This window comes from Puma concolor, chromosome A1 (genome assembly GCF_028749965.1).
Source record: "Puma concolor isolate L17-30 chromosome A1, mPumCon1.1.hap2, whole genome shotgun sequence".
Lineage (NCBI taxonomy): Eukaryota > Metazoa > Chordata > Mammalia > Carnivora > Felidae > Puma > Puma concolor.
The window spans coordinates 128,427,938-128,451,646 of NC_141667.1; the positions used below are offsets into that span (position 1 = coordinate 128,427,938).

General features: G+C 53.7%; 2 protein-coding genes across 7 annotated transcripts in view; both read right to left on the reverse strand.

Moving 5' to 3' along the window:
• Window positions 1-18,262, reverse strand: part of SLC25A48 (solute carrier family 25 member 48) — a 51,402-nt gene extending 33,140 nt beyond the window's left edge. For 2 of the 6 annotated variants that reach the window (XR_015250063.1, XM_086703570.1), the window contains exons 1-2: window positions 18,149-18,261; window positions 3,653-3,696 (exon numbers count right to left, since the gene is read on the reverse strand). Coding sequence is in view for 4 of the 6 variants with exons in the window: in XM_086703570.1 (XP_086559696.1) it covers window positions 3,653-3,696; window positions 18,149-18,206 (102 nt within the window). In the remaining 2 variants the exon portion in view is untranslated. Of the gene's footprint in view, window positions 1-3,652; window positions 3,697-9,438; window positions 9,781-18,148 lie in introns of those variants that run through there. The other 4 variants (XR_015250062.1, XM_086703560.1, XM_025923937.2 and 1 more) reach the window with 4 other exon arrangements.
• A 51-nt stretch (window positions 18,263-18,313) lies between these two features.
• LOC147584454 (uncharacterized) lies at window positions 18,314-23,500 on the reverse strand. Its single transcript, XM_086703598.1, has 3 exons — window positions 22,406-23,500; window positions 19,837-20,292; window positions 18,314-19,217 (listed from the first exon to the last, which is right to left on the reverse strand). The coding sequence occupies exons 1-3, from the start codon at window positions 22,445-22,447 to the stop codon at window positions 18,936-18,938; spliced, it is 780 nt and encodes a 259-aa protein (XP_086559724.1). The 5' UTR covers window positions 22,448-23,500; the 3' UTR covers window positions 18,314-18,935.
• Between the last annotated feature and the right edge of the window lie 209 nt (window positions 23,501-23,709).

Here is a 23,709-nt window from a genome sequence, read left to right on the forward strand (position 1 = left end):
TTTGCACTGGATGAAGGAGGGGCTGGAGGGGAAGATGTGGTGTCCTATGATGGAGGCTGGCTCTGGTGATCAGGGGCATGAGTTGACAGCCACAGAGGGTCTGAGGAAGCCCACAAAAGGGCCAGGGCACCCCCCTTGAAACTGGTAAGAAGGAGCCCTGAGACCCACAGAAGGAATGATCTGGACCCTGCCCCCTAGAATCCAGGGTCCAGGGACCACTAAGACCCACGAGGCAGACTAATACTCTACACTAACAGCCTGAGCTCAGTCTGTAGACAGGTAGCAGAAACTTAGGCAGAACACACATCATAAAAGTGACGGCCTCTGAGGGGAAAATCATGGGTGATGTTTTTCTGCACTGAACTGCATTTCATTTTCCAACTTTCCTACGATAGACAGGAGTTACTTTCATTATTTTTAGCTTACATAATTTAAAAATAATTTTCAGTACACAGCTCATGTGGGAATACATTTTCTTAATAAAAAAATTCCAACATTCTCCCTCCGCACCCCCTCTCTGAGCTAATAACCATGGCTAACAGCACGGCTAAGAGCTCGACATTCATCACAACAGTGTTAGAAACCCAGCTGGCCACAGGCAATCTGTAGCGCTCTTACAGGTACGATACGTAAATGGTATCCTATGTTTCATAAAGATTGCTTTCATAATCAGAGAAATGTATTGATTGACTCACTCAACCAGTACTATTGAACGCCTGTTTTATAACAGTCACTGATTTACTCTCAGGAAATTCAGCGGTAGAGAAAACAAACTTACTGGCCTCCTGGAACTCATACCCAAGTGGGGATGGAAAAAAACAGCCAATAAAAGGTAATTCCCAATCAAATATATATGCCAGATGATGACAGGTGCCATGGAGAAAAAGAGACCCAGGGTCAAGAGTGTGGGCTGGTTGAAGGAAATGCAATATTAAGTCAGGGGAGGTGAAGACACCCTGGAAGGTGTAGCAAGATGAGAACAGGGCATTCATGGTCTTCCCATTAAGCAGACCCACAGAGGTCTACCTGGGGGTGGGGTATCCCCAACCAGGATGAGAACGTAGGCAAGGGGAGGTGGGCACGGGCCTCTTTCTTGTCCCCATTTAAGACTGGCATAAAGAGGCCGAATGCCCTCTCCCACTGGCCCCAGCGCTGACAGGGATGCCTCTGGGTACCGAATCCACAAAAAGGTTGAGTCCCCAAGAAGAATCAAGTTCCACTGAAAAACTCGTGGGCTCGAATCACTCAAGCAAACCGTACACGAGGAAACTCAACTCAAGAGTCAAACCCAGATCACAGAATAGTTTCAAAACCATGGAGCGATGGTCTCCCTGCCACGCTGAGCGCCTGAGGAGGCCGCCCCTGTGGCCAGCAGCACAGTGCACCGTCATAACAGGTGCCTGTATTCAGTGTAGGACAACTGCACTCCTGGGGAAACATGGGGCATCCTACAGAACTTCTCTCGCGGAACCCCACAAACACTAGGCAGCATGGATACTATCCCCTTTCACAGATGGACAAAGCCGTCTTCCTCTATTCGCTTCCTGTTGCCGCTGTAACGAATTATGACAGATGTAGCGGCTTGCAACAATGCCTACTTGCTTTCCCATAGTTCACTAGCTGGTCTAAAGGCAGCTGAGCCCTGATTAGTAAACCCTGGTAAATCACACTGCATCAGGCGTACACCCCAAATGCCCCAGCTGTGCCGAGAGCCAGGTGAGAATCCGGATCCCAGCTCCACGGCCAGCAAGCAGCCACGGGCTGGCTCTCATACTTGGGTGAGGTAGCCAAGGGCAGGGGAAGGAGCCTGACCAGGTCCTTTTAGCTGGGCTCTTCCAAGGGCAAGCCCTGGGACCTCGGACAAGTCACAATGCACTCCCAACATCCCAGCAGGGGTGTTCATCAGGATGCGAAAGTCTCACTCATTACTCTAGCCTCGGTGCCACAGCGACAATCTTCACGACAGCCCTGCCAGGAGATGCTCTTTGCCCATTTTTCAGACGAGAAAAGCAAAGCGTGGGGAGGGTAAGGGCTGCACCCTGGGCACGGGAGAATAGGTGGGGAGGCAAAGACTGTCCTCCAGGTGATTCAGACTCTGAGCCTCTTGCCTGGACCTTTCTCAGAAACTTCAGAGAAAACATCAGCCGGAAGAAAGGAAGGAAGGCTCCTTGTTCTGAGTAGTTACAAGGGCCCCGGGCCACATCCCCGGATGGGATGCAAGGCCAGCCATGCAAGCTGGCATCACCAGACTAGTGTGCTGAGTGAAGAGGTTCTCAGGCTGGGCAGAGACTGGATTTGATGTATCAGGAAGGGGCAAAGTGGAGAGGAGGACAGCTCCACCTTTTCAGGTGGCCAGACTTGCCTGTGTGGGGAGGGCATGCCTCCAAAAGCTCCACCAGCTCCTGGTCACGCTGAGGGTAGGGGAAGGACACTCTCCCCGGGAGACACAATGGTTGCCTGTGCCAGGAATGTAGCCGGAAGGCCTACAGGGGCAGGGATTGGACATGTTTTGTCTCCTACTGATGCCTTGCTATCCCCATACTGCCTGCAAAAACAAGTGTCTAGTAGGTGTTTGATGTATGAGCAAAAGACAGGACCATAGGGGGATACAAGGAGCTAGGAAATATCTTCGATTATTCAAGACAAATGGGCTGACGCCCTGTCAAGAAGAGAGCAGGCCGGGGCTCTGACCTAAGAGGGGCGCACTGTCCCAAAAGGAGGAAGACGGGGAGAAAAGGGACTGTAGCAGCCGGCTGGGAAGGGCCTGAACAGCTCCTCTTTGTGCATGATCCAGCCAGAGCCTTAGACATGAATGTTCAAGTCAGGGGTGAGAAGGCACTATTCGTGACCATGCTCTTAGGGTAAGGCTCTGAGTCCTGGGGACAGGTGGCAAGGACGGGGGGCACTCACTCACTCTTCAATGCTTTAAGCGGTTGTCTGACCTAAGGCAAGCCCCTTCCCCTTTCGGGCTAGTTTCTCTACGTGTAGAGCAAGGAGCATGGATGATCCCAATGTCAGATGGCCCCACTGAGTCCTCACACTCCATGCACTACATCACCTCACAACAGTTGCCAACCCCAGCCCAAATCCACAGTCCTAACCTGATACTGAAGGCTTCCAAAGATTAAGCGCTGACCCACCTTTCCTGGACTCTGATCCTATAGGTGCTTTCAGAAACCTGATGCATCAGCAACACTGGCCACGCTTTTCCCAAGCATGGCCCCCCAGGCAGTGTCCCCATCTCCGCCTCTGCCCGCACTGCTTTCCATGCCCAGAACATCTTTTCTAATCACCTAAAACCCAACCTTAAATTTTGGACTCCGAGGCCGCTTCACATCTGAAGCGTTTCCCAGTTTCTTAGTTCCACAGAGACTAAGGGGATACTCACCATTGCCTTGGCCCCCTCCCCCACAGCCCATGAGAACCTCAAGGCAGAAATGGAACATTCACAAAAACAAAATCACTGCCAAGTAACGAGAGGAGAAGGATGATCCAAACCAGTCTTCCTGGCGCCCCACCCCCCCTGGGCTGGCACACAGAATCTGCCCTGGGCTGGAGACTGTCTTGGGATCAGAAACAGCAGATGCATTCCTGGAGGCAGACTCACTCCAGGCCCCCTTCCAAGAGGTAATGGCAAACGTGGTTGAAGTACCTTGACCGTGTCCAGAGGGTGACCGACAATGACGCTGGCTGCACCTGTAGATCAAAGAAAAGGACCTGGTCACTCAGCCCCTGGGCTTCTCACGTGCGCGGGCTGCCTCTTGGGATAAGACAGGGGCTCAGGCACTCACATTCACTCATTCACTCAATGCCCAGTTGCCTCCCCCACCCGCAATGTGCCGGGCACTGGCAAAGGCACTGAGGAAGGCAGAGAAAAGGAAGTGAAACCTGGGCTCTGCCTCGAGAAACGAGCATCCCAAAAAAGGGCAGTGAGGGTGCTGGGAAAACTGGACACCCGCATGCCAAAAAATGAAGTTAGACCCCTACCTCATACCATACACAAAAAATGAATTCAAAATAGACCAAAGACCTAAATGGAAGTACTAAAACTATAAAAATCATTTACAAAATGCAGGAGGAAATCTTCACAACCTTAGATGGGCAACAGATTCTCAGACAGGACACTAAAAACACAAATAACAAAAGAAAAAATGAGGTGGGTATCATAAGAATTAAAAACTTTTGTGCAGCGAAGGACACTATCAAGAAAGTGAAGACAACCTATGGACTGGGAAGAAATATCTGCAAATCATATATGTGATAAGGCTCTAGTATCCAGAATTTATAAAGAATACTTACAACTAAAAAAAAAAAGAAAGGATTTTTTTTTTAAGGGCAAAGGATTTGAATAGGCATTTCTCCAAAGAAAAAACAAAATATACAAACGGCCAACATGTAAATGAAAAGATGCCTAACATCATGAGTCATTAAGGAAACGCAAATCAACATCACAGTGAGAGGCAGTCCCCCTTGTCACCTGCTAGGATGGCCCTAATTTTTTTCTTTTCTTAAGGAAAATAAGAAGGGTTGGCGAGGATATGGAGGACTGGAATTCTTGTACGTTGCTGGTGGAGATGCAAAATGGTGCAGCCACTGTGGAAACAGTGTGTCGTTTCCTCAAGAACTTAAACAAAGAATTATCACATGGCCCAGCAATTCCACTCCTAGACAGATACCTAAAAGAACTACAACAGGCACTGAGACATGTCCATGAACATATGTGAGCACAGCAGCACTATTCATGATGACCAAATGGTGGAAACAGCCCAAATGCCCATCAGGGGGTGAGTGGGCCAATAAAATGCAGTAAATCCATAAAATGAATGTTGTTAGACATAAATAGGAATGTAGGGCCGATGCTCGCCGTCACGCGGGTGAAAGCTGAAGATGTGATGCTGAGTGCAGGAGGCGAGACACAGAAGGTCACGTATCATCTGACTCCGTTTACGTGAATTATCCCGAATAGGCAAATCCAGAGAGACAGAAAGCGGACAAGTGGTTGTCAGGGCCTGGAGAGAGGGGAAATAAGAATGACTTGTTGGGTCCAGAGACTTCCTTGGGTGTGAGGAACATCTGGAACTAGACCAGAGGGGGCTGTTGTACAACACTGTGACCATACGAAATGCCACTGAATCGGGCACCTTTAAATGGTTAATTCTACATTATGTGAATGTCACCTCAAATAAAAAGGGGAGGGTGTGAGGAGAAAACCCAGAAACTTTTCGGTTACCTGAAAGGTTACTTCATCTTTTCGATACCTCGCTTTTAGCATGTGTAGGTGGGAGTGGAACTGCCTCACAGTTCCATTGTAAGAATGAAGAGAGGTAATGATTGTAAAGTGCCAGCAGAGTCCTGGCTCTTATAGGCTGTTGAAAGAGAGATGCGGGGGCACCTGGGTGGCTCAATCGGTTAAATGTCTGATTTTGGCCCAGGTCATGATCTCACAGTTCTTGAGTTCGAGCCCCGCGTTGGGCTCTGTGCTGACAGCTTGGAGCCTGGAGCCCGCTTCAGATCCTGTGTCTCCTTCTCTCTCTGCCCCTCCCCCTGCTCATGCTCTGTCTCTCTCTCTCTCTCTCAAAAATAAACATTAAAAAAATTAAAAAAAAAGAGAGAGAGATGCTGCCACTATCCAGTTTTGTTTTGTTTTGAAGAAGGCCTCTCCTTTAAAGGATACTCTGGATTTCTCTTCTCACAGAAAAATGCCAATTGACACACATAATCACAAGGCTTGCAGTTTCAGAGGGAAGCAAGGCTGCTCCGAGGCCACACAGATGAAGACGCCCTTATAGAAGCTGGTGACTGCGAGGTTGAAATGGGAACCAATCCTCTATGACAAATTCCCCGTCACCCAGATGAGGAAGTTTCTCTGCTAGCAGCCGTGATTTCATCAGGTAAAACAGTGCTGGAATACTAGATGGGTAGAGGGGCAGAGGAAGCAGCTAACACCAGAACAGGTGTACCCTTGGTCTAGAACCTCCAGATCCCTCTCAGCCCCTCCTTCCCACAGAAGTGGGCAGAGGCAGAAAGGTGACAGTGGGAAGTTCACTCTACAGGAACCCCTCCCAGCAGGGGAAGAAAGGACCTCTGGTCCCAGACTCCAGTTGTTTCCTCCCTAGTGAGTGCAGCCTTCACTACAGGTGTCTCTTGGCCCAGGGAAGCAGACCCAGAGCCCATCTTGGACCTGTGTCTCCCTGCTCATGCATTAGCCCACCCACCTGAAAGCAGGAAATGCAAGATAAGAAACAACACAAGCAGGCCAGTGGTTTCCAGACCCGAGGACCTCACAGACCAGTGAAACTTCAAACAAAATGTAAAGGATACGATGGTGAGATTTTATTATGCAAGTTCATTAAGAAAGAAAATAGGTACAGATGAGTACAGGGGTTATGTCGGCCTGGCATCAGACTCTCTGCTCATGCCAGACACATGGCCTTGGACAAGTCACTGGATGCCCCTTTGTTCCCATTTCCTCGTCTGTGAAATGAGGATCTGTACGATGAGGATGTAAAACCTCACTGGGGTTATAAAGAAATATATAAATAGCCAGAAGACCGCACATTGTATGATTCAATTTATATAAAATGCCAAGAAAAGGCTAACTTATACAGCCAGAAAGGAAATTCACGGTTGCCCAGAGGGAGGGGATGGAATTTAACTGTAAACGGGCATGAAGGATCTCACAGGGAAGAAAATGGGCTAAAACAAATTTATGGTAAACGGCTGCACCACTGGTAAAGTCGCTAAAAATTACTGAATTACATACTTGAAATGAGTATATATTAGTATATGTAAAATAACCTAAAGAAAGTTGTTTTAATATTTGTTTACTATTTATTTATTTATTTATTTATTTATTTATGTTGATAGCATGCATGTGGGTGAAGGGCAGAGGGAGGGGGGGAGGGGGAGGGAGGGGGAGGGGGAGGGGGAGGGAGGGAGGGAGGGGGAGGGAGAGGGGGAGAGGGGGAGGGAGGGAGGGAGGGAGGGAGAGAGGGAGAGAGAGAGAGGGAGAAACAAAGAATATCTCAAACAGGCTCCATACTCAGCATGGAGCTGGACGTGGGGCTCGACATGGACTCCATGAGGGGCTCAACCCCATGACCCTGGGATCGTGACCTGAGCCGAAATCAAGAGTCAGACACTTAACTGACTGAGTCACCCAGGTGCCCCACAGTGAAGTTGTTTCAAAAATACATGTGTGTGGGGAGTACCTGGGTGGCTCTGTCAGTTGAGCGACTCTTGATTTCACTTCGGTCATGATCTCACAGTTTGTGAGTTTGAGCCCCTCATGCGGCTCAGAGCTGACAGCGCAGAGCCTGCTTGGGATTCTCTCTCTCACCTCTTTCTGCCCCTCCCCCACTAGCAATTGCTCTCTCCCCATAAATAAATAAATAAATAAATAAATAAATAACAACTTTAAAAAACACATGTGAGGGCCCCTGCACTGAGCAACCGACTCTTGATTTTAGCTCAGTCAGGACATGATCTTGCAATCATGAGACTGAGCCCGACGTTGGGCTCCACACGGGGTATGGAGTGTGGTTGGATTCTCCCTCTCCTTCTCTCTCCACCCCTCCCCAGCTCACACACTCACTCACTCTCTCTCTCTCTCTCAAAATAAATAAATATTAAAAAATACATGTGGCACTTAAACAGCCTCTGCTACCTACTAAGTATTCAGTTATTACACTCTCCTCACTTCACAGAAGCGAGAAAGCCCCGAGAGCAAAACATGAGAAATGTTAACATCAAGAAAGTAAGGACCATCGCAGAATAAAGGACCATCCACTGCTTACTGCGTGACTTGGGGAAGGCCCCTGAGTCACCACAGACCTGGAGCTACTCTGACAGCTTCACCCTCTAGGGCATTTCTCAAACCCAGCCAGGGGCAGCCCTCCTGAAGTTGGTCTGGCTACTTAAGTGGACAGCCTTAAGCAGGGAAGGCTCTCCCTCAGGGTGGGTGATGGTTGGCCAAAGGGGTGGCTCAGTAGGTTAAGCATCTGACTCAGTTTTGGCTCATGGTCTCAGAGGTTCAGGAGTTCTAGCTGGGCATCTGGCTTGCAGAGCCTGCTTGGGATTCTGTCTCCCTCTCACTCTGCCCCTCACTCGCTCTGTCTCTTTTGAAATAAACTTTAAAAACATTAAAAAAAAAAAAAAAAAAAAAAAGAAGAGGGCCTGGATATGGCCAATGAGCCTCTGGATACAGCCTCCCGACCCCCCTCACCCCCCCATGGTAAAGTTAGGACACGGTGGTCTCAGTCTGACTCAAGACAGCCTGTACAAAAAAAACCTGCTTTTGGTAGAAGGAAAGACCTCTGCTCATGACAGGGAGAAGCAGGGGCCTGCAGCCACCTGTGGGTGGACAGAGGTGGGAGGGGCCACCAGAAAGGGACAGAAGGGGGGGGCGGGAATACTATCTGGTCTGTGGCTCTCGTTTCATTTTCATTTTCCTACAAATCTCCTGGTCTTCTCCATTTCCAAAACTCTTGGTGGGGCACAAACATGCTAATTATAGCCTCTGCCTCAGTCCCTCAGGTTTTTAGTTTTGTTTTGGATTCTGTCTTTGGGCAGCGGCTGCATTTGCCAGCACCCCTTTTCTGATGATCCTCTTAGATGGGGCCAAAAGAAAGCTAATACTTAACAAAAAGGGAAGTCCTTCTCAAACCCTCCCCAAACCTGGTCAGTAGCTGAGAAAAGAGGAGAACTAAATCTACTGGAAAGAGAAGATCAGAGAAGTAAGGAAATCAATGCAACTCTCGCCCACGCAAGCCCATCCCAGGTCCAGCAAACAGCGGCTCTAGCAGCCGCTCAAAGGGACGACCTCGTCCAAGAGTGCTGGGAGGAGAGACCCGACAGCCGACAAAGGCTGAAAACGGGAAGGGTTCCTCCTATCTGGCAACGGGCACCTGCCGCCAGGGGCTGGGCTCCCAGACCGCCGGCACGCTTCAGCCAGCGCTCCTCCTGGGAGGCGCCGCATCGCGAAGCCAGGCGCCCTCCCGCGCCGGGAGCAATCGCCACCCTCACCCACAAGCTCTTGCAGTCAGGACCCCAACCTCAGGCACACACCGAGTCTCCGAAGGGTGTGTGCGCGCCCGGACTCTCCATTGGCTGTCGGCTTCGACGGCCGGTTTAATCGTTACCGGAGCCGCTTGGGCGGATCCTCACTTTGAGGCAAAGCCGCAGCTCAGAGAGTAGCTGCGAGGCTGGCGGGGGTCAGCCCCGGCAACAGGCGAGGCACCGCGAGCACAGCGAGGCCAGCGGCGGAGGGGCGCTCGGGCAGCAGGCGGAGGCGCACTGGTGCGGAGCCCCCAGACCCCAGCACCGTGTGTGAGCTCGGCCGGCTCTCTCTCCTTCTCCCTGGCCCGGGCGTCTCCCACAAGCACACTCACCTCCGGAGTGGGGGTGGGGGGGCTCCCTCCTATCCAGGACCGGGCTCACCTCCGATCCAGCCCGCCGCGAAGTCCTCCAGCTGGAAGCTGCCCATGGCCACAGTAGCGGCGCCTCGCGCTCCCGCAGCCGGGTGGGTGCCCAGTGAGAGTCCGCGGGGCGTTCCACCCGCCGGCTCGCGCTCGGGGGAGGAGGTGGGAGACTCGGGCGCGCCGTAGGTCCTACTTCGAGTCCCGTCTCCGAGCACAGGACCCGCGGGGCGCCAGCGCTCACCTCTCCGAGGGCCCGTGGCCGCTGCTAGCACGCCCCCAGCGGACCTTAAAGGCGCCGCACCTCGCCCGTCCGGGACGCTGGGGCCCGCGCGGGGCGTTCCCTTAGCCCGCCCTTCTCCCGCGCCCACTCCTTGCCACCACACGTCCTCGGCGCCTCGAGGCCCAGATGCCCGGCCTCGCCTCGCTCAGTCCTCCTCCGAGACACTGCAAGTGGTGTCCGGGACAGTTTGGCCGGCCTCATTACAAGAGAGAAAGGCCTTATCCAAGGTCGGGAAGTATTTGATTACAAACACCAAGACCTGTGATAGGATTGTTTACCTGTGAGGACACATCCTCTTTCCAAAAGAGCACCGAAAGAATTCTAACGGAATGAGCGGCTTGCAGCTCGGCCACAAGTTCTTAGTTGTGATGATCTGATTGGAAGCCAGAGACAGTTTCACTAGACACAGGACACACAATTTTGCCCGTTTTAGAGGTTAGGGACTCTTTCTCGACACACCCTCCACACCTCTCTGGCTAGCCCCAGGTTGCAGAACCCTATCTATCCATGAGTAACAAATAGTGTGTGGAAAGCACTTAGCCCCAGGCTAGGCTCCAAGTCAGCTCTAAATAAACATTAGCTATGAGGATGTCTTCAGGCCAGGGTCTGTGCGTGGAAGGAGGGGGGTGCTTTATGCGTGGTCCTGCTTCCCCCTCATAGCAGCTGTGAGCAGGCATTACTATCCCCCCCAGGGAGGGTCAGCTTTGTATCAACTTGGCTGGGTGGGCAACAGCACCCCGTGATTCAGTCAAACATTAACGGACCGCGAAGGTATTTTTGTAGGTATAGTTAACACCTAAAACCAGCTGATTTTAAGTAAGGGAGTTTATCCTTGATCATCTGGGTGCCTTCCACCCAAACTGTTGAAAGGCCTTACAAGCCAAGTGGAAGGGTGCCTGGCTGGCTCAGTTGGAACAGCATACAACTCTCGATCTCAGGGTTGTGAGTTGGGTGTAGAGATTACTTACAAATACAATCTTTTAAAAAAATGTTTATTTATTTTTGAGAGAGAGAGAGAGAGAATCCTGGTGGGGGAGGGATAGAGAGGGGATAGAGAGCCTGATGCAGGGCTCGAACTGATGAACCATGAGATCCTGACCAGAGCCAGAGTCAGACTTTTAACCGACTGAGCCACCCAGGTGCCCCCAATGTTTTTGTTTGCTTTTTGTTTTGTTTCGTTTTGTTTTTAAAGAACAAAATGGAGGCATCCGTGAGGAAAAGGAAATTTCACCTGTAGAATGCAATGTCAGCTCCTAAGCATTCCCAGCCTTCCAGCCTGTGCTCCAGATTTCAGATTTTCCCAGCTAGACCCCACGCTTACCTAATATATATGTCTCCTGCTGATTGTTTCTCTGGTAGACCCCTCTGTTCACCTGACACAATCTTGACAGTACAGATTCCAATCAGCTGCGGGCTTTCTCTTCCCCCTCCCAGCCCCAGCGGGTGATGCTTATGGTCACGCAGCCTGGTCCCACTCAGCACCCTGGGCCCAAGCAAGACCTGGGGATTCAGGGTCATGTCTAATTTCCGGCTCTCCAGGGGCCCAGCTCCCTCCAGCCCCGGGTTCAGCCTACACTTTCCACCCTGGGTTCCCAGGAAGGCAGAGGGGTAGTCCTCTCTTCCTCAGGTATCCTCTCTGCAGCGAGGCCCTGAACCCAGGACGGACCCAGCTTGGCCTGGCTGTGTGGAGAGGCCTCTTTTGGTGCACTGGGAGTTCCTGATCCCCTTCCAAGAAGGAAGATGATTCGATGCTAATGCCCGGCAGGAACCCAACCTTGGCACCCAAAATGGTGAGGGGATGGTCTAGAAGAAGGGGGCTCTGCTGGGCCTGCTCTTCTCCCACCAGCACATCCACATCACGTCACCCAGGCCTCCTTCTTCCCAAGCAAGACAAAGTCTGACCACTGAGGCTTGATCCTAAGGGCCAAGAGGCTGCTGAGGAGTCGGGGCTCACCATCAGCACTGGCCTACCTACCAGGCCTGGGATGTGTGCCGGGACAGTAGAATAAATAAAAGGTCTCCAAAGAATGGCCCTTTTTTTACCGTCACTATTGAGCAAGTCAACAGGTCGAAAGACCCACTCTCTTGGAGGACCACCTACGGGGTGCTAGGGCGGACTGTCATTCCTCGGTCCCGTGTCGGCACGAACTGGCAGGCAGTGGCTCCGGCAGCTCTGGGACAGCCGCCTGAGTCCCGAAATCCGCTGCTTTGCACCTTTCATGAACGCGGCAGGAGGGAAGGAGTAGACTCCTTTCCAGAAGGAACCACAGTCCATGTTCCATTCCCAAATGTATGTCACAGGTCTGCCCATGAGGCACACCGACCGCCAGGCAGGGGGAGGACCCAGGTCCAGCGGCAGTCAAGGGCCAGGCCTGGAGAATCCCAGACCACCAGGCTGTGGGATCCGGCCTGCCACTTACACCTGGCTTCCCTGCTTTGGAGCATTTGCCATGTCGCCATGCACACGTGTCTTCTGCCCTCGGGAGAGAGCAGGTACAGAAACTAAGGCACAGACAGATCAGCTTCCTGGGTTGCCAGGGCAAGAAAAACACCCCTCACTTCCTTGCTCCCTCAACTCCTTCCTGGAAGGTAGCCCCCAGGAGCATTTCCCACTGCAGTGGTGGGGGGGTGGGCGGTGCACACGGGATGGGCGACCTTTGACAGCCACCACTTCCCACCTCTCATCTGCCCTTTCAGGTAAGGACTTGCCTGAGGACCCACTGTGTGCCAGCCTCTGTTCTTGGGAGCTGTCAGAGAGTAGACACTTTGTCTGAGCTGCCACACGGAGGTGGCTGTGGGAGCACTGGGGAGGGACCTGTGTGGCAGGCAGGGCTCAGGGAAGGCCCCCAGGCCTCGAGTCTCCCAGCTGCACTTGAGTCCATCCAGCCCCACGGCTCTAGCTCCTCAACTCTCCCTCGGCCAAGCCCTCACTCCCCACCTGCCGAGCCAAGCCCAGCGGAGAAGCACAGTCCTGAGCCGGCTGCTCCAGTCAGTCTGATGACCTGTGGCCGTGCCCCTGTCTCCTGCTCTCTCGCCTCCTGGAAGCCCATCCCCCCACCCCTCAGCTGTTCTCCCCTTCTCTGCTGCCCTGCTCTCACTCCTTGGTGCTTCCTCCCCGGTGCTTCCATGAGGGGGGGGAGGGGAGAGGGGGGAGGCCAGGAAACCAGCACCTATCTTCCACTCAGACCTCACTTCTGAGCCTGCCTACCTTTACTCAACACCTCCACTTGGGTGACCCCACAGCATTTCCCATGTGACACGTCCCTGATGACCTCTTTAACTCCCCAAGCATGCCTTACTCCGTGTCCCCACCCAGCCAGTCACCCAGGCCGGATCCTGGATGCCGTCTGCGATTCCTTTCTCTCCCTGGGCCCCATCCCAACAGTCATCTCCTCCATGGCTCTGACATGCAGCCCTTTCTGACGTCTCTGCCTGGATCATGGTGACAGAGGCCCTCTGCCCCGTCCCGTCTACCCTCCAGCTGCTGCCCGCCTACCCTCCAGCTGCACCTGCTGCAGCAGTCCTGCATTGGCCTCAGATAATGGGAGCTCTCGGGTCTCTTCCCTGATTCTGAAGGGAAGGGAAGGAGCATACAGTGATTTTCTAGCTGCTATTTGAGCTTCTCGTTGACAGTTCTTTGAGAAAGTCTATTCAGAGCATGTTCAGACTGTATTTGGCCCAGCGTCTATTCAATGTGACTCCCAGTCAAGAAAAGAGGTGTAGGGCTGTGAAGTGGGGCCAAGCAGCCACTGGGAGGCTGGGCGGCCTGGGCTCTGCTTCTGGTGCTGCCGCTGCCCTTGGGCAAGTCCAGGCCTCAATTTCCCCCTCTGTCTTTTGGAGAGAGAGTGCAGATGAGTTCCCTCTTAGGTGGTGTCCAAAAGGTCTGAAATTTCTGGGCCACAGCACCACCAGATATGCGTGTCTTGTCAAGATGTGCCAGCAGAGGGCGCTGCTGTACAGCACTTGGGACTCCCAGGAGGGGGGGGGGGGGGGGGGGAACCGCTTGGCTGCCCCAGTGGGGAGAATTTTCTGGTGTTTCCTCTGCCCTGGGCTGGTGGAGTATGCACTTGGGCACTGAAAGAGGTGCAGACCTGGGAGACTCAGAGGAGTCTGAGGGTGTCAGAGGAGACTGGTGAGGACCCAGCGGAGGATTTTTGGAGTTGACTGTACTTGGAGGGAGAATGCCTCAGTAAAGACAGGTGACAGCCCCAATCTCTTCACCTGCCTTGATTCATCAAGACCTCAAATATACCACGGTCTTTTTTTTTTTTTTTTAACCAGGGCTCTAAGCTGGCCCAGTACTATATGCTCCACCTATACCATCTCATTGTATTCTGTGAAGAAAGTCCCCATTTTATAGGTGAGAAGAGTACGGCTCAGAGAGGTTAAGCAATTTCCCCAAAGCCACACAGGCAGTGAATGGAGGATTATGCACTTGCTGTACGACTCCAGGACCAGCTCTTAACCAAGGTGCTGCCTCTTGGCCAAGACTCAGAAAGTGGAGGTGACTTCCCCAAAGCCCTTGCTCTCATCCCTGCCCTGGCCCCTCTGTATAAATGTCCTAACCTCTGTGCTTCACTTTCCCCACCATCAATAAGCTGGTAGTAACATTTGCCAATGACACTCATATTCTCAGGGCTTCTGGAGCAGATGCCATGGTCATCAAGGGGAGTACCCTGGGGTACCCTCCATCCATTCCTTCCTGACAGACTCCCATGGGCCTTGCTGGCTCTGTGCTCATCTGAGAGGAAGGAAAGCCTGGCTCTCCTTGACCTTTTCTTCTCAACTGATGGACACACGTGGGCTGGTGCTGAGAAGTGGAGGCCAGGCAGGTCAAGGGACCAGTAGATCTAGACTGGAGGAGTTTCTGTAGGAGGAAAGGGACATGGGGGTGGGGTGGGGGGAGGATCCAGTACAGCAGTTGAGACCACATCCCAAAGCCTCTGCAGAGCACCTACCGTGGGCCAGCCTGCTGGGGGTGCAGAGGGCGCGAGACGCTGATAGCAGAGACAAGTTTGTGTTGAAGATGTCTACCTGCTCCGCCATGGGCAGGTCTCCCCCATAATGTGTTCTTCAAGCATCAGCTGCAGGACCCTGAGGGGAGGCCAGAAAACCCCATACCCTGCCTCACCTGAAAAGAAAACAGGCCAGTAGGGACAGGGGAAAGTATTGAGGGCAGACTCAGAGCCTCGGGAAGGAGGGGACATTTGGGCCGGTCCTAAAGAGATGAGCTGGGTTTTGACCCATGAAGGTAGTAGAGAAGGACAGGTGGCCAGAAGGAAGAGGCTGGACAATGTCAAGCGGGGAAAGCAGGATGCCTGGAAGATGCTCCTTGCTGTGGGAGGGGAGGCTGAGGCTGGGAGCCTGACGGCAGAGGACCTTGGCCAGCAAAGTGACTGTGGGCAGTCCTCAGTCTTCATGCTGCCCCACAAGTGGACATAGGACCCGTCCTGCAGCCATCTGCCTGCATCTCACTGAGACAAACTCCCCGGGCCCACGCCGAGGCAGGCTTTGGCTCCTTGCAAACCAGCTCGAGCTGTGGTCTCCTTCCCCGCAGCTGCCTGGGCAGTTCACTGTTACCCCAGCACGTGTGTGTGACCTGAACGCCCTCTGTGTGAGAACGGGGGCCAGGACCGGGGACTGGGGGAAGGGCAGGCAGGAATTAGAGCTACTTTCCACCTCCAGGGACAGTACAGGTCTTCCCTCTTGCTGTGAGTCACCTTCAGGAAAGACACAGGGTATGACAAACCCCCCAGCTCTGAACCCACCCAAATCCCACTGTTCTGTGCTCCAGGGTCCCTGTGTACATGGCAAAGAGCACACTTCCTGTTGTTGAGGGAGGAGAGATTTTAAAGGACTCCAAAGAACTCTCAACTTTGTACAAAGTACAAAGGAAAAATTTAAAAGAGCAAAATCCCCCCAAACCATATGGATTAGATTTTCTCCAAAATAGAGATTTGCAAAGTGACAAAAGCTCTGGCCAGGGAGAAGGCTCAGGAGAACCATACTTAAACGAGGTACAAGCCCACTTGGGGCGGGGGCAGAAGGGAAGTCACCCACTGCCCCCAAGCCTGCGTGGTTCTGCTGTAGCCGGCGTCCTGTGACGTCAGCCGGCTACCTCTCCACCGCAGGGCTCCTGCCTGCCAAGCCGCCCCTTCTCCTCCTGTGCACCAGCCGCGGTGAATGAGCTCTCTTTCCCCGTGAATCACCAGAATTTGGCTATCTTGTTTTAGACCATTATGGCAGCCAGTCTCCAACAGGGCCCCCCAGACTTACCATCCATGCCTTTGTGAGGTCTCTTTCCACACTGAATTACAGCTAATCTGCATGACCAACAGAGTATGACAACGGTGAGAAGATGTGACTCTTGAGGCTAAGTTGTAACTGTCATGACAGCTTTTGTCTCAGTCTCTAGGGTCACTGGGGAAGCCAGTCACCATGCTGTGAGGCTCTCCCCAAACAACCAGCATCAACCCGGCAGCCGAGGCAGTGAGCAGGCAGAGCCTTCAGCCCATCAAGCCCTCAGATGACCAAGCCCTGCCCAAGACCCTGACCACAACTTCACGAGAAACCCCAGGCCACAACGGCCCAGTCAAGCTGCTCCCCGATTCCCGACCCTCACAACAGTCAGAAAATGCACGTATGTCGTTATTTTAAACCACTACGTTTTGAGATGACTTATTATTACACAGAACTAGAGGTCTACTATAAGCTAATGTAAGCCCACCATTTATTAACATGTATTATATCTAAGCGTAATGGTCAAGACCATGGGGTCTACATTAGATAGGTTCAAAGCCTGCCTCTACTGGTTTCTGGCTCTGTAGTCTTCAGTCAGCCGTTTAAGCAACCTGTGCCTAGACATTCTCATCTGTGAAATGGGGGTGCTACTTGTACCTAAATGAAATCATTCTTTTTTTGTTTTAAGTGTATTTATTTTGAGAGAGAGAGAGAGTGTAAGTGGAGGAGGGGCAGAGAGAGAGAGAATCCCGAGCCGACTCCGAACTGTCAGTGTAGAGCCCAGGGGGAGGCTCGAACTCAGGAACCGTGAGATCATGACCTGAGTCGCCATCAAGAGATGCTTAACTGACCGAGCCACCCAGGGCCCCCTACATGAAATCATTCTCAACTGAAAATCAATGCACGTGAAATGCTCAGCCCCATGGCCAGCACAGGGCCAACAATGAAAGTTAGCTCTTATCGTTGTTAGGCCTCTGTATCCTGACGTGTGCTCATGCCTGGTCTGTGTCAGCACAGAACAACTCGCTGACATCAGCTGGACCGACCAGAAGCAGACTGCTTTTCCAGATAACTCATTCCCTCACCCAGGACCTCTCCTGCCCCAGATCCTTCCTGCAAATAGCTTCCTCAAGAAAACTCTCAGTCTTGAACACTGGAGGTTCTCTTCAGCCTGCTAGCCAGTCAGGTTTGTGCATCTCCCCCCAGGAGGGTTGGGATTAGAACCTGCAGGGCTCTGGGCCCTGCTGATGCTTGGGAGGCCACGTGTATGACCGCCACGTGTATCGGGGTCATATGGCCGACCCAGCTTGGGCTGTACGGGGAGAGAGTGGCCCCAGTTTCTAACACGCAGCCAGACGCTTCCCCACCCAATCTGTGTCTCTGAGGGTGGTGACAGCCCAGGGATGCCAGCTGGTTGGACCCAGCCATGGGGAATCTAAGAGGGGAAAGACCAGTCACCCCCTCCAAGAACAAAGCCAAGGAGTCCTGCAGCGAGGGCACATATATTTCTTCACCATATTGCCAACCCAGCCCAAAGGGAAGTCATAGGAATGCCCCAAGAAATACTTAAAAGTGCATTTTAAAAAAGAAATTCTTGGACAAAACTGAAACATGACCAATGATTTCTCTCCCATGGCCTCTCAACTTCACTGTCCTCAGGAGGACTAGGGAGCAGGTGAGGGGCAGCCATCAGGTCACCGGGGAGGGGAGGGAGGAGGGGGGCCATGGAACCAGTGCACCGGGACAGAGTGGCTATGAACGTGGGTACCATGGTGCACAGTCCCAGGAGCAGGTGGGGTGGGTGAGCGCATGCTGTTGTCATAACCACGTGCTGCAGCCTCAGAGCCATCTGCCATGGTGTGGGGTGAGCCTGGAGTCTGGGGTCAGGCTGGGGCACCAGGAAATGGTATCCAGAGAGGCCAGGGAGGGGAGGGCCTCAGCAGATGTGTCATATGCTGCTCTCCCCTACCTGCGGCTGCAAAGCATGGGGAGCCAGGGAAGGAAAGGGGGAAGGAGAAAAGGCGATGTGGGGTGGCCTCCACGGTGCCCGATGGCTGGCAGCTGGCTCTTTCCCTGCTGCATCAAGACCCAGTGACGAGGGGTGTGTAGGGAAGGGTTTTAAGTACTCAGGCCCTGAGCCCACACAGCCCTGGCTATGAACCCCAGCTCCGCTGTCTGTGAGCTGTGTGAGCCCAGGCAGGCAACTTACCTCTCTGAGCCTGTTTCTTCATCTGGAGAATGGAGCTGATGTAAGGGTCTACCCCCATGAGGATACAGAGATGGTCTCTGTAAGGTGCCTAGCACATAGCAAATGCTCACTTAATGCAAGCTGCACGCATTACTCCAAAGCACCACGTTAGCGCACCAACTCCAATCCTTGTAGTGAAGTGATTTATTTAGTCTCTGGTCTGCATTCCTCAGTTGTTCAGAGGACCCTGGTCCTGCTCCCTTCCTCTGAGCTTGGAACAGGCTACTGCAGAGGAGGACCGTGGGACGGTCTGAGTGCTGGGCCGGGCAGACATCTCCTTGGTGGAGTGCCTTTGGGGGTGCTGCTGTCCCCTTGGCCTCGGGCAGTTTTTCCAGCTAGGAGGGCTGAGGGAGCACCCAGGGCTGTGGGGTCACTTCCTGAGGCTGAGGCTGTGGCTGCGGGGGGCACAGGCTGAGCATCTCAGCTTCAGTCCTCGAGGAGAAGGACTGCTCCTGCCCCAGGCCTGCTCAGTCGGACACTGGTGTGGAGGTGCACCCTGGCAGGGCACAGGATCTTCTTGTTGGCCCACCCAAATAGACTGAGAGGGGATGGACAGGCCTGCCAGCGTTTGGGCTCCTCCTGCCAGCTCCGTGGTTCCTAGGCACCCAGGCAGAGGGGGAGGTAAGGCAGAGTTGTGGTCCCAGGCCAGTTCTGGAACCCTCACCCCCAGCCACGTTCAGCTCTTGCAGATGAGCAGGTGCTGGGGCCCAGTCTTCAGCGGCTCCAGCTGCTAGTAACTCACACTCCTTCACAAAGTCGCTGCACCAGGCCTGGGCAGCATCCCTGTGGGCTCCTGGCTCCCCAGCGGAGAGACTGGAGGCCCAGGGCTGGCGTGCAGCTCCTCCTCGAGGGTTCTGTAGTAAGGCACGAATCCCGAGCCACCAAGGGCATGGTCCCTGAAGGCAGCATCACTGGAGGAAGGGGCAGTCAGGCCGCTGTCATGGCAGTGCCCCTCTGGGACCAGCAGGATGGGGCAGCAGGGTGGCGAGCGAGAGGACCCAGGGAGGTGGTCTGGGCTTGCCGAGGCAGCCTGTGTGGGAAGGAGACAAGACGGTCAGCCAGGCTCCCAAGTTTGGCTAGAAATCCAGCGCTGGCCTTGTGCCTGCAACACCCCAGCAGCGGTAGGGAAGGAGGCAGGGTGCATGACTACTCTGCAGACTGGAGAACAGTGAGCAATATCATTCAGCCCCCCGGGCCTCCCGGCCGGAAGGAGTGCATCTGGGATCACAATCCACTCATCCCGCCTGCTCCGTCTCTGTGGTCACCGCACGGCCCCCAGCTCTGTGACTGGTAGTGACACGACAGGGCACCGGCTTGGGGTCGGAGCCCAGGTTTGCTCTTGCTACCAAGTTGCTTAACTGCCCTGAGACTCATTTTTCTCCCCTCTGTCATGTGGGAGCAGCAATCAGCCGTCTCTCATCGGACTATTATTAGGACAGGTGAGATGATGTACTTGGAGCATCGGCTGGGGTGCCGAGCGAGTCATAAGGACTACACAGGTGCTTCTGTTGGGGAACACCGGCTAAGCCTGGCGTTACTGTACATGATTCTCACAACGGCTCCCCCAGTAGCTCCACCATTGCCTCCCTTTGTAAGGACTTTGAAGCTCAAGGGGCTTAAACACATTCCCCGGGGCCACGCCCACTCACAGAGCATGCGCAGCTGACGGTCATCCTGCAGACGCAGCCGGCCAGCGCCTCCTTCCTGGTGCATGGGTCTCGGGAGCCCCAGCATGACCTGCCAGGAAGGCCCAGCCTGGGAAAACACTCCTCCTTGGAGCGGTAGAAAGGGAAGAAGCCGCTGGGCGGTTCTGAGTCCTCATGGAATGCCGGATCTCTGACAGTCTGGTCTCCTTCTTGGTCCCTGCAAGCCTCAGGCTGTGGGACCAGCTCCCCCACAGCCAGGAGAGTCCCATAGGTGCGAAAGAAGGGCAGGTACTCTAAGGCCACCGGAGACCCATGGGAGAGGTCAAGGCTGCTGAGGGGCTCACTGCCCCTTGAACGGCTGGCCTGTGGGTGCTGGGACAGGGGCTCTGGGCCGGCCGCCTCCAGGAGGCTCTGGGAAGCCGAGACGCTGGGCTCAGGCTCACAGCTCTTCTGGGATGACTGGAAAGAGAATGGTGTTCCACCTGTTACCGCAGCCCAAAGTCCCCGCCCCCTAGCCCCCTCTCCCATTCCTGCTGACACTGGAGGCCAGAGGGGTCTTTCCAAAGCATAAACCTGAGTGTGCTCCCCTCCAGGAGAACCCAGCGGCAGCTGCCAGCCACAGTCAGGTTACCCAAGAGCCCTGCATCCTTCCCCCACGCACAGCTGGTTCCACTCTGTATACACAGGCCTCCTTGCCCTTCCTTGATCACACAAAGCTTGGCCCTGCTTTAGAACCTATGCCCAGATCTGCCCTTCCCCACTCAGTTCAAAGGAGCTTTCCCAACCCCTGCCTCCCCCAATCCCTGCGCTGACTCCCAATCACTCCAGCCTCACATCTCCCACGCTGGAACGTTCTTGGTCTGAGTCTGCCTATTCTGGGGTGTGGTGGTCTCGTCTCATTGTGGGCATGCAATATTGATACTTTTCCAACAAATGACGGGGCTAATTTGCTGACTCTCAGGCCATCTCATATTCCCTGCACTGTCCAGTCCATCCACACAGACCTCTCAGTCCTTCTCAACTCGCCAAGCAGCCTCCTGCCACAGGCCCTTCACTCATGCTAATGCTCCTGCCTGGAATCTCTTCCTTCTCCTTTTTCCTGGTTGACAACTTCAGCTTGTGGCTCCAGGCTCCCATCCTTCCCCGGTTTAGCTGCTTCACTCTGTTGCTGACTTCCACCACCCTGATGCCCCTCATTCGGAGCATCCACACCTCTGCTGTGAAACATTCATCTGCATGGTGACTTAATATCTCTCATCTCACCAGTTATAAATTCCACTGAGGCTAGGCCCATCTGTCTTCTGTATCCTCAAGGCCTAGAACAGCCTTGGCATATGGCAGATACCAAATATTGGAATAAAGGAAAGAAAGGTGGGAGAGAAGGAGGAAGAAAGAGAATATTAAACTGGGCTTGTCCAGGAGCAAAGTCCTTGCCAGACTCCCTGTCAATAGGAAGGGGAAGGCAGGTCTTGTGGGGAGGCTGGGAAGGGGAATAAGGAATTACTTCCCAGGCCCAGAGTGGGACACAGAAGCCCAGAGCACCCGTCAGTGAAAAAACAACCCATTCTCCACCTTTGCCCATCAGGGTCAGACCCAGAGCCCACGGGTACATGTGGCGTGCAGGGGTACCCCGTGGATTCTGAGTCCCATAGGAAGGACTTATGGTCTGGCCCTGGCCTTCTTGATCCTTGCTGGGGTCTCTGGGCCTTGAGTTCCCCACCCCAGCCACATGTGTGGTCATGCCTGTCCTAACTCCTTGTGTGCAGCTTGACCACCACTGTCCCTTTTGAAAGTCCTAACCCTTGGTGACGGCCCATGGCCCCACAGACTGTGAGCTCCTGAGGAGCAGGGACCAGACCTCCTCCTCCTCCCCAGACACACCACGGCCCCTCTGCAGGTAGACCACGGGAGCCCCCTCCCAACTTTGCTGGGCCTAGGGAACAAGATGGTGTGGAGGCCCTGTCAGGGTTGGAGGCCAAGCCTACCCTGCTCTGAAGCCTGTGCTCTTTTCACAATGACCTACATGGTATTGTGGTCTCAACTGTGTCCCCCATAAGATATGTTGAGGTCCTAACTCCTGGTACCTGGGAAAGGGATCTTATTTGGAAAGACAGTCTTTGTAGATGCAGTCAAGGTAAAATGAGGTCATACTGGATTAGGATGGCCCTATATCCAATGACTGGTGTCCTTTATGAGGGAAATTTGGACACAGACACAAGGGGAGCATCATACAACAGTGGTGGCAGAGACGGGAGGGATGCTGCCCAAGCCAAGAGATGCCACGGATCGCCAGGAGCCACCAGGAACTAGGAGAGGCAAGGAACACCTTCTCCTTGAGCCCCCAAGAAGGAGCCTGCCTTCAGAACTGTGACAGAACACACTGGTGTTGTGTTAAGCCACCCAGTTTATGGTGACTTGTTTCAGCAGCCCCAGGACACTCACACATACAGGTGGGTTGGATGGCTGATTGTGTGGCTGAAGGGAGTCAACACAAGAATGAAGGCTTGCCGAGCCTCGTGAGCAGTTTATGGGGAGAGTCTCCCTGCAGGGGCTGGGTCTCCCTAGACCTTACCCTTCCTGCCATCCAGAGGTGTTGGCCCAGAGGCTCTCCCATGTCTGAGTCTTGCCCGCCTGGGCCCTGGCTCCACTTCACCAGTGGGTTCTGGATTCAAGGAGGCCAGGTATGTCCCCACCTACTCTCCAGAGGGGCTTATGCTGTCCCTTGGCCACCGTCTCGGCATCCGTTCTGGAGTCAGTGGTAGCCCCACATTGTGCCATGATCAAGGTTAATCTTCAGACTCTGATGGAAAAGACAAAGCTGCCCTTGGCAGATCCCTTCCTCCTGGCCTGCTCTTCCCCCTGGCAAATCCCCCTCTGCCTGTCAGAGAAGGTTCCACCATGAAGTCACAAGGCCTGCTGCCAGGCAAGAAAGCCAGATGGCACCATTACCATGGAGACCCCTGCCCAAGCACCCAACACCTGTGATCATCACCTGCCTCTTAATTCAGCTTAATCCAGATCTCCCCCCTGGGACTTGCAGGATACAAAGGGAGGGCAGGCATCTTCTGGAATCAGAACAGCTCTCCATGACAGATCCAGTGAGCTCACTCAAGGACTTGTGCCCAGAGATTCAGTGCCTCAGCGCCTCAGCAGCCTCCCCAGGAAGGTGAGGGGGCACCCCAAGGATTCATGCTGTTGTCTCAGGCTGTCTAGACAGCTCCGTACCTGAGTGCTTCAGTCCCCTTGGGTTTCTACTCTTGCCACTTGATTTTAGCCCCCTCTCCTCTGTGGGTCTTTCCCAGTCACTTGAGAGCACAGAGTGAGACACAAAGCCTAATGCCCACTTTCCCCCACAGGGCCACCCTTCCCAGCTCTGTCCCAGGCCTGATGGTCCCGCACAGAGGGAAGAGACCAGCCTTTGTTGTCACACCTCCCAAGAATCAGCTGCTGCACTGGGCGTTTCCCCACATGCAGCCCTCTCTACAGACCTTCAAGTTGGAAATAGTACCACTATTGTGCCGTGTTAGAGACTGGGGAGCTGAGCCTCCGCTAGGACGGCCTTCAGAGGTAGTCTTTAGCCTTAGGGCTGGAGGCTGGAGAACCCCAGCCAAGGGCCACAAGGCCCTGGTATCTCCAGGACCTCAAGCTTCTCCATTGCTGGATTCCAAGCACAGTGTGACCCAGCAGGGCTCCTCGGGGCCAGGCCCCGGAACCCCCACCCCTACCCCAGGGCCGTTAAAGCTTGCTTTTCTTGTTTTATGGAATTAACTCTTTAATCCACGTGGAATGTATGTTTTGTAAGTGGTAACAGATAAGGCTCTAATTTTATTTTATGAGTTATATGTGTTGATTCAATACCATTGATGAATAATGGAT

Excerpts from the sequence above, each read along its gene's own strand:
- LOC147584454 (XM_086703598.1), bottom strand. The coding sequence starts at position 22,447 with ATGGGAGAGCCTCTGGGCCAACACCTCTGGATGGCAGGAAGG. Across the intron at positions 20,293-22,405 it reads ACCTCTGGATGGCAGGAAGG|TCATCCCAGAAGAGCTGTGA; the intron begins GTAAGGTCTAGG and ends TTCTCTTTCCAG. Across the intron at positions 19,218-19,836 it reads CCGTCAGCTGCGCATGCTCT|GCTGCCTCGGCAAGCCCAGA; the intron begins GTGAGTGGGCGT and ends CTTCCCACACAG.